Source organism: Argentina silus, assembly GCF_951799395.1.
Source record: "Argentina silus genome assembly, chromosome: 9".
NCBI lineage: Eukaryota > Metazoa > Chordata > Actinopteri > Argentiniformes > Argentinidae > Argentina > Argentina silus.
In genome coordinates, this window is record NC_139663.1 from 12,117,051 (window position 1) to 12,127,042 (window position 9,992).

The following is a 9,992-nucleotide window of genomic DNA, read 5'->3' on the forward strand; positions in this document are numbered from 1 at the left end:
GGCACATAGAGGTGCTTGAGTCAGTGACTCTAAAAGAAACAGTGAATGTATCGATATGCAGTTATCAGGTAATAACCGTTTTGCCCAGTACTTGCTTAATACCAGTCTGTAAAACAAAACAAAAATATTGTTGTTCTAACAATCCTTATCACCACAAAATGCATAAAAAAGCACGATTGTAAATAAGCTATGCCAAATTGTAAAGCAATGGGACAAAATATGTCTCTACATTTGCACTTTGGCGTGTGAATAGGTGTGGCACCCATAAAGGTAGCATTTTGAGATTAATTAAGTTCCCCAATAAATAAACAGTTTAATCAAAATTGTACAAAGTGTTATATTGTTGAATTCTGTATATCTTTCTTTGTATGTTTCTTTGCAAAACGACATGGACATGGCATGAACTGGCACAAAGCCACCAAACAGGTAAGTTTCATTTCTCCATCATGATCAACATCCCCACCCCCAACATCCTCTCTCTTCAGAGTTGTTTTTTGCCCTATCATTCAATACCTTCAACCAATCAGATTGTTTGATGCGACATAGAGGTTGGACCACGCTCGACGCCACACAGGATATTTACAATTTCTTTACAACAAGCCGCTGTCTTCTCATCGCCTGAAATTTGGAGTCTTCTTTGGTGTCGTAGCGCTTAACAGTGTGAAGAGACGGATTCGACCTAAACTTAACATATCCAGGTATTGTAGGCTTACATTGTTACCTATTCGCATTTATCAGGTTTATTCAAACGGTTGCAACCTGTCCCATTCATGTCAACCTACTTAATGAATGTTTGACCGACTTTTGTTGATGCATTTGGTGTGAAATATTTTAACTGGTCTTGATTTCACCAGCCAGAACACATTCTTTGATCATGGGTTTGGACGGATGTGGCCAGCTGTGCAAGGTTTTGCTCATCATTTTCAACATCTTGTTTGCCGTAAGTAAAATATTTACGTTTTCAGGCATTGTAAATTGTAAGAAATTAGACTTCATGTGGTGGGGGATGGGTTTTGGCGCACCACAGGCTACAAGGTGTCAATTGCTGTTCATTGGGTGGTTAACTAAGCGCATTACCTTTGTCTTTATATGTTTATATGGAATACCAAAACGTATTAATTTTGTTTCCCTTTACAGAAAGGGAAACTTGTTTAAACATGTAAACATGGTTAGCCTAAATATAACATTATTATTAATAATAGTATTATAAACATTAGGGGAGTTTCGTTTCTTGCAACGCTTGTGTTCGGTTGAAGTGTGTGTGTGTGCGTGCGTAAGTTTCGTTTCTTGCAACTTGGTGATGTGATTCAGGCAACGTATTAAGGGTCAATCATAAATCCTAGGCGAAGTATGTGGGTGGTTGTAGGCTAAGTGTGAAAGAGAGAGTGAGATCAGTCTTTTTGTGTATTAAGCTTAAAAGAGCAACACATTTAAAACTACTGTGGTATTGAAAAGTAAACTTTTCTGCAGATAATACAATGATAATAGAATGTATGAAATATGAGCTTTTAGTTACCATTTGGGTGTGGTTAATTCACTTTCTTCTACAAATGAACTCAAAACTATATTTTTCATAATTTACTATGTATTGTAGTTTTCCTGTTCCTTTCCTTGTTCTTCAATAGTAGTATTATTTTGTTTGTTATCTTGTGCTTTTTAAAGGAATGGAACTTATGTGACATTCTTTCTTTTTATGTCTCGTTTACCTAGCTGTCCCAAAAGTCTATTTATTCTTAGTTGTGTTTAGCAAAACAGTACTGCACCTGGTGTTACTGTCATCTGTCATTGGTTTCTTCATTTGGTTTCTCTTGTTCCTTCTTACAGCTCGTTGGGTTTGCTATGTTGGGATTGGGCTTGTGGCTGAGGTTCAGCTCTGAGACACAAGGATTTTTCAACATTGACCTCAAGACTCAACAGTTTGTCATCGGTGTGTTCACAAAACGCTACCTTCTAAAAATTGTAGCCCTGAATTTGTTAGAATATTGTGTTTTGTCTTTTGCGTTGTAAATTCACGAGTAGATTATACATTGTTAGGTAAATACTGTTTGCAATTAGAACAGTTAATTACTATTGATACTGAACAACTATGTAACAATTATCAATGGGCATCTCTCTCCCCCCCCCTCCTCCTCTCTCTCTCAGGTGTGACAGTGTTGATCGTGTTAGGTGCAGTGATGTTGATCGTGGCTGTGTTTGGCGACTACGGAGCCTGCAATGAGAACAGGACTGCTCTGAGTGTGGTAAGGCAAAACAGAAAAAAAGAGACTGCAAGACAAACACTGAATCTTTGATGTCATGTTCTGCCATTAGTTAAAAATGACCACACATATAGTGGATATATTTTAAATCATAGAAGGCCACAACTAACTTAGGAGCTTTTATTAACTGTATTTCTTGTGATGTAGTCATTTGTATTGTAATGACAAATGTGAGTACCTCGCAGTGAATACCTCAGTCAAGAGAGAAAGTTAGCCACAACAGGAAGGAGGAGTTTGATTGCTATCGGAGACCAGACCACAGTGACATACATACATACATACATACATAACATACATACATACATACATAACATACATACATACATACATACACACATACATACACAGAGAGCCCAGGTTAGTCTCTATGAGCCTGTTGCGAAGTGACACCAGTAGAAAAGGTTAGAAAGAAACATGAATCAAGAAAACATCATGGACAACATGTAGAGAGCACATCTCCTGCCCATTCAGATGTGTCGGTACCTCCACAGTATCATTTACTAGATAAGCTAATGCTCAGGTTCCCCTTACCGTCACATTGATGAGTCTGTGGCTCAAATATCAAAGTCTAGAAGGATTTATTAAGATTCATGCTGTGCCGACCTACATAGGGATGAGTTTAGAGGTGTGAGTGGGCAGAGGTAGGTACCCTTGGCTTTCTCAAAGGAAATGAAGGGACTGAAACATGAGACTGTAACCCACCCAGACACACTGGAATAAAAACCACACTAAAACCAGACTATTCAATGGCCTTTGATCATTGAAGTTCCTTAAGTTTAGTTTAATTAGCTGCAACCACATATCTGTGTCCAACCATAAAAACGTCCACATTGATTTCTGTTCTTCACAAAAGTCCCTACCAAAAAAAAGCATCGAAACGACATACCCAGCCCAATCCATAGCCCAATGTCTTCCTTACCCTACCCACAATGCATGGGTGGAAATCTAAGCCGTGACTGCGGAGGGTTTGGAATGTTGAGTAATCCTCAGTTCTCCCGCCACGGAGGTCTCTGGTTCCCCTCCCCTTCACCTTTGACCCCTCTCTCAGTCTCTCTGGGGCCTACTGTGCACTTGTTCTCACCAATCACTGCGCTAGCAGCTCGATAAAGGCTCTGGTGCAGTCTACAGATGCCAAGGAGTGCAGGCAATCTCACCGCTTTGTCTGCAAGGCCACACACATGTAAACTTCACTGTAACTCAGAGGCCTGAGATAGGAAATACTTGTTTGTGTCGTAGGAAGCTGTGTTTCAGGACATGACATGAAATGCCCTTCTCTAGCCCAGGGGGTGACCTAGTTATTTCCTGGTTCACCGACACGGTTCTGGGAGCTATTCTTATGAGCTATGCGTCAGTAGGTACCACAGATGGAAATTAGCTATGTCGCTCGCTCTGACGCAAATCATATGTTTTGCATGGACAAATAAACAAACAAACAAGCAAATGAACACGAAACATGGCACACGTAGGTTTGATGCAATCACAACTGCACTGCACAACAACATTAATGGATAGACAAAGCAATGCATTAACAACAACACGCCCATTCTTCCGCTGCGCCTGGTTGACTACCTCAGGATTTGTATAGAATCTACTTTCAATCCATTAAAAGATATCATTAGGGTTTCCATTAAGGAAGCAGCCATGTTGGGATGAAGCTGCCAGTTTTTTTTGGCTGCAGCCTCAGGAGGTAAACACCCAGTAAATTATCACCTGGGATGAGTCATCCTACAGAGAGGTGGCTGGGGCTTTTTTGAGGCAGCGGTTGCTTTCTCTCTCATTGTGGTTGATGGGGTGTGTCACAGGCATGTCAGAAGCCATCTCTCTCTCACACATTCAAACCAGCACTCACAGTCAGGAAAGTTAGCGCTTTAATGTTAGGGTGGCATAGATAGATGTCTTTTGATGCACTTCGTTTCTAACCGTTCTAAGCTTGTCCAGAGAGGTCAATGTCACTTTGTCTATACGCTTTGATACAACTGTAAAAACAAACTTTGTTAGCAGTGCATTTAACACGCATTTCACAAGACGCTTCATCAATTTGAAAGAAGACTATTGACAGATGATTATTATTATAGGTAATGTTGTAGGTTGTAGTTTTCGTGTGTGTATGTTTACGTGTGTTCATGGTTTGCTCTCTGTACAGTATTCATGATTTGTTTACCTGCCTCTTCCAGTTCACCTGCCTGCTGGCTATTCTGGCGGGAGTGGAGATTGGAGCGGGGGTGATTGCCTACATGAGAAGCGATGAGGTGAGAGGGAGAAAGGGAAGGAGGGAGGGAGATTAGATGAATATGAACGATGAATAAAGAACACAGAGCCTATCGTTTTAGCAGAGAACATAAGCCCCTGGTGTATGATGAAGGCTCGTAAAAGTTAACAGTGTTGTTGCGTCTTGTCCTGTTTGCCTTGTAGGTGGGGCAGCAACTGGCTATGTTCTACACCACAGTGTATGCACAGTATGTGGACAAAGGAGATCCTGGCATGGCCATCACTCTGACCGTCTTCCACAACGGGGTAAAGACAAACTAACCCAACCCATTCTGACCGCTCTACAGCCTCAGAACCATCGTTTTTGTCGATTTCACTCCAGTCAAGAGATGCAATGTTTTACAAATGAGTTTGAACAAAATAGCTGCCTTGTAGGCATACGCTACGGTCAAATGATGAATTACAATATGGTATCTCCCCTCTTTCCTGTCTTCGTAGCTGGAGTGCTGTGGGTTGGTCGGTGCCTTGGACCTCCTCGTCAGAAAGACATGCCCAGACATCAGCTTTTTTAAGACCTTATCTTATCCTGTGAGTGTGTTTTTTATTATTTCATATTCCAAGATACAATATGCTTTTATCCGTTCCTACTTTGATTCAGTTAATACGCTATGAAAGCCCATACATCACAAACTGCAGAATGTAAACTGGAGACACTTTTTGGAGACAGGCGTCAGTGTTATGGTTGCAAGCAAAAGAGATTGAGTGTGGTAGCTAATTAATGGTAAATCTACTAAATATACCTTGCCTGCAAGCTTAGTAAACCTTGGGCCAAATACATACTCTATTTAACCTACCTTTTTAAGCTACCTCTGAGATTTACTTTTTCTAGCAATCATAAGAAATTACCAGTGTCTCCAGTTGTTTTATATCTGCAATTTGGGACTTTCATAGTGTATTCATATGCCTTTCTGTCTGTATTGGTTGTAGAATATGTGTAACTCTTTATTCAAGTACTTCCTATATGGCTATGATCTAATGTATTATGTTGAGTTCAATAAGGAAGAACTGAGGAGGCTGCCCTAGATTTCCATCTCTCTGCTGTAACAGCACCCAGGGCCCTAACCCATCCCCTTCCTATCTCTCTCTCACACACACACACACACACACAGTGGCATCTATAGCAGAACCCAGGGCCCTAACCCCCCCCCCTCTCTCTCTCTCTCATATACACACTCACACACACACTCACTCACTCACTCGCTCACAGTGGCATCTATAACAGAACCCAGGGCCCTAACTCCCCCGCCCTGTCTCTCTCCTCCAGGCCTGCCCTCCGGTCATTATCAACCTCTTTGAGACCAAAGGGCCGCTGATGATGGGCTTCTTCCTTGGGACAGCTGCTCTGTTGGTGAGTAGATGTGGATCAATGTGCAATCAACACTCATACACACCACTATGCTGTCTGGTGCTGGGAGTACAAGCCCTGCAGACCAACTTATATTACAATAGGGGGTAGAAACTGAGGGAGCATCTCAACTCTGTAAAATGCCTCCCTCTCCTTGTCTCCTCTCCATTGTTTACTCTGGCCTGAGAAGCCACAGGCTTAAAAGTAGGTTTAAGCGGCTCCCCAGAATTTACTTTCAGATTCACAATGTGTTACATTCTTGTTTGGAATGTGTTGAAACTGACGTATGTGTAAGAAATCGAAACCCCCAGATGGTTTAACCACAACTTCCTGTTCTCAATGTGTCTGCTTCTCATTTTGTTTTTGCCCATACCCCCCTCTGTGTCTCTAATCCTATCCCCCCTCCTGCATACCTGCCTCCTTCAAATCAACCCTTCTCATCTCTCTATCCCTCCCTCCCTCCCTCCCTCCCTCCCTCCCACCCTCTTCTCTGTCTATCCCCTCAGATCTTAGCGCTGGTGTGCAGCATCTCTCTCAACAAAGAGATCCGGCGCTCCCTCTCCTCTCCTCCCTCTTACGTGCTCCTGTCCACCTCTACTGCTGTCCTCAACACCCCCCACTTCTCCCTCCACCCTGACCAGGACCCTGTGGTCTTCACCCCCCTCACAGCCGTGCCCATCCCTGTGGCTGTCTAACTCCCATCATGGCTGTCTGTCTGTCTTGTCTGTCCATCTGTAGGTTACTTCTGCTTTTGTCTGTTTCTTGAGTCTAAATATAATTTGAATGATTTTTTTTTTGCAAATGCTTTGAGAGTTTGCTTGGGCCTGCCCGGACTTTCCAGATGGGCGGGGTTTGCAATTTTGAGAATATTCCATTGGCTCAATTATTGTGCCAGGCAAACTCAGTCAAGCACAGCAAAGTATTTGCAATGATATCAAATGCTGTTTGATCCCAGTTCTGTTTCTCACATATCACTACTCTATCACCATCCTTCCACAGTACATCTACTGTACTCACACATAAGCTCAGAAATTAACATATTGGACTCTCCTCCTCTTCTCACTGCTCAATAAGGTCAAACCCCTCACAGCAAGCTGTCTTCTCTGCTTCTATTTAAGTGTCTTGACTGCATATTTTCATATTTCAATTGTCACACTCTTTAGGCTGTTTGGCTTAAGTGGCATTAAGAAGGAGGGGAGCACTCATAAATCAGGCACACACTCACTTTCACTGCATCCTGTCTAATCCTGAAGGTGATAGGGGGATAGGTTCTCTTTTATCTTATCCCATTCTGCTGCTTAACCCTTCCACCACCCCTCCGCCTCCCCCCCCCCCCTCCCCCCCCCCCCCGTAGATTTCAGCACTGGTGTGCAGCAGCATCCTCACCCAGCAGCTCAAGAAGGCTCAACAGTCCCCCGCCGTCCACTACAACCGGGCCGTGTACTGAGGGATGGGGAAAGAGGAACACACCAAGCTCACACAGTCTCCTCTCCTACACAACACAAAGGCTGGAATTCAAACAGAGCAATGAGCCATAGCAATGTTTATGCAGTGTCTTTACTAACCAGCTACTGCATGCTCTCATACGCACGCACATACACACACAAACACACACACTTATTCAGTGTACCTGATAGTATTAGTTGGTAATTAGAGCACCTGGTACTAACCATTCTACTATAAATCTAAACCATGTCCACAACATTTCGTGTGATGGAATTTATCTCCAGTACGCGTTCCAGAGGGTTGTCAACGACCATTACCCCATTCCTCCCCCAGTCCCGCTTTTACTTTTAATACCTTTGGAGATGCTCCCAGTGAAGTAGATGTCCTGCTAATTAGCTTTCATTCATCTTGCTGAAAGGTGTCAGAAGGCTGCGGCATTTGCGTCGCTTGACAGGACTCTAGATCATCTGGACAGGCTATTAGTGAGGCTCAGAATGGGACCAGTCCATCCATTCACATGATAGATCTGAACAGTGCAGTCAGACACTGCTCAGTTGTAGGTCTGTCAGTCCCCACTGTCTTCCCAGAAGTTTTCAATTCAAATATTTTAATCTGATTTAAACCCAAGTCTGTTAGCAAATCTTAGTGAATGTATATAGATGGCTAAATTGAATGCTGCTTACACACTCAAAAGGGACTCTTTATTCTCACATTAATTCAAAATGCTAGTCAATGGTACTGTCCACAGCCTACCTTTGTGTCGACTGTTGTAAGAATAAGAATTACTGTAATCAGATGCCCACCAAATTAGCCACCCAGGTCATTTAATTTAGTGGTCATTTTAATTTAAGTTTTTTAGCTTTCCAATCAAATACCTTCGTCACATTGTCTAACGTGTTGTTTTTTTAACCCTTTTCACTCATATCAGAATTTTGTGTCAGTATGATTCCTAATTGTGTATATTTTTTTATAAAGGGAACCATTGTGTAGTATGCAATTGGATGTGCCTTCCATTGTAAGTGTAATTTGTGTAAGGGCCAGGCAATATCCCTCTCCCTGAGTCCCTTCAGTGACGAATCATCATACAGACAGACTGTTGCTTCAGAGATTCACATTCCCCTGGATGCCCTTGCGCCTAGCCGTTGTAATGGGAGGCTGTTGAACATGATTGGATCAACACTTGATGTGAATTGCCCAAGTGTAGCAGTCCTTGTCATGGAGACGAGAACCACCTCTGGCCATTAACCTCCATTAGACATTAAGGAACCACAGTGGTGAGGGAGGGAGCTAGCTACTCACAGTGACCAAATTAAACTAACCAGTCAAGTGTCTTGTAGAGTCATATTTGATCAAATGCCTTGTTGAGAATCAGATCTTCTAGAATGCCTTGTTGAGAATCATGTCTTCTAGAATGCCTTGTTGAGAATCGTGTCTTCTAGAATGCCATAAGAGAACCTTCAACGCTTGATTTGCACTGTGTTAATTGCTTAACGCCTACTATGCGCTGTTGCTAAGTGAATATTGATGCTTCATTACTGACTGTAATATTGCATCATGTGTGGAGAATTTTGTTAAAGAAATAAATATAGTCCTTGTTCTTTACCCTGACTGATGTCTTTGTACTACATGACAGAATTATGGCAGAATGAGTGCTTGGGGAAAAAAAATATACAAATTTTGTGAATGAATATATATTTATTATTTGTCTTTGGCTCCGCTGCTCATATGTGGTCCTAGAAGAAACAAACAAGGGACAGTTAATGTGACAGACAGCTAAGATTTGGATATTTGTTAGGATAGTTAGTCAACAGGAGAATTAATGTTAACTCTACAGCAGGTGTGCCCACCCTGGGGAGCTACCATCCTACAGGTTCTCACTCCAACCTTTACCTAGCACACCTGATTTAGCTTAACAAGGTCTTGAGTAGAGTCAGGCGTGTTAGGTAACGGTTGGAGTGAAATACCGTCCTGCAGGTTCTCTCCAGGAGTGGGGTTGGGCACCCCTGTTCTACAGCATACACATGTAACACTCTAGTCACCTGAAGAAATTAATAGTGTATTCAACATCATACATGTGGTTGTATTAGTGTCATATTGAACTCACCACTGAAGCAGCCCTCCGTGCAGTCCCTCTTTTTTGGGGAGCACACCTCCGTAGAACACATGAAGTAGATCTGTGGCAGAAGAGGACATTAGAAAACATACAAACCCAAGTACAAGCTCAAACCGTCTGGTAACATACACCTGCTCATTAGAATAAGGTCAGAGAGGTTCAACAGGGGAGAACTCACTTCCTGCTCCTGGTAGAGGGGACTTTCTGTAGTCAGAGACTGGAAAGTGGTCACGGTGAGCCTCCGGGTGTGGCGGGAGCGGTGAGGTGTCTTAGCTGTCCCTCGGCTGGGACAGCTAAGACAGACAGATATATCGGAAAACTACTAGAGACCCGTGGGTGTCTCAATGCAAAAATAGTTGCTTAGACAAGGGTTAGTGTATTGTTAATACAGAACAAGTAGACTACTGTTCAGTTCAACTAATCTGTAAATAATAAGGATGTTTCATTCTAATCAATAATGTAATTCTCTTGCCATTCAGACCATATAGAGTAGAGATGAGTACATCAGTGCAGTGTCAGCTCTATGCTACTGCAGCATGGGATCAGACCTACCAAACAGTAG

General features: G+C 42.5%; 1 protein-coding gene across 2 annotated transcripts; it reads left to right on the top strand.

Annotated features, from left to right (window-relative positions):
• Window positions 1-588: 588 nt before the first annotated feature.
• On the top strand, window positions 589-8,914 carry cd9r (CD9 molecule related). Of its 2 annotated transcripts, XM_083676698.1 has the most exons (10): window positions 589-698; window positions 855-940; window positions 1,825-1,927; window positions 2,143-2,240; window positions 4,433-4,507; window positions 4,671-4,772; window positions 4,965-5,054; window positions 5,791-5,874; window positions 6,378-6,605; window positions 7,226-8,914. In XM_083676698.1, exons 2-9 carry the CDS (start codon window positions 875-877, stop codon window positions 6,564-6,566), a joined length of 807 nt encoding a protein of 268 aa, XP_083532824.1. In that variant the 5' UTR covers window positions 589-698; window positions 855-874; the 3' UTR covers window positions 6,567-6,605; window positions 7,226-8,914. The 2 variants fall into 2 exon arrangements, with proteins under 2 accessions (XP_083532824.1, XP_083532825.1); XM_083676699.1 differs by lacking the exon at window positions 6,378-6,605.
• Window positions 8,915-9,992: the final 1,078 nt, after the last annotated feature.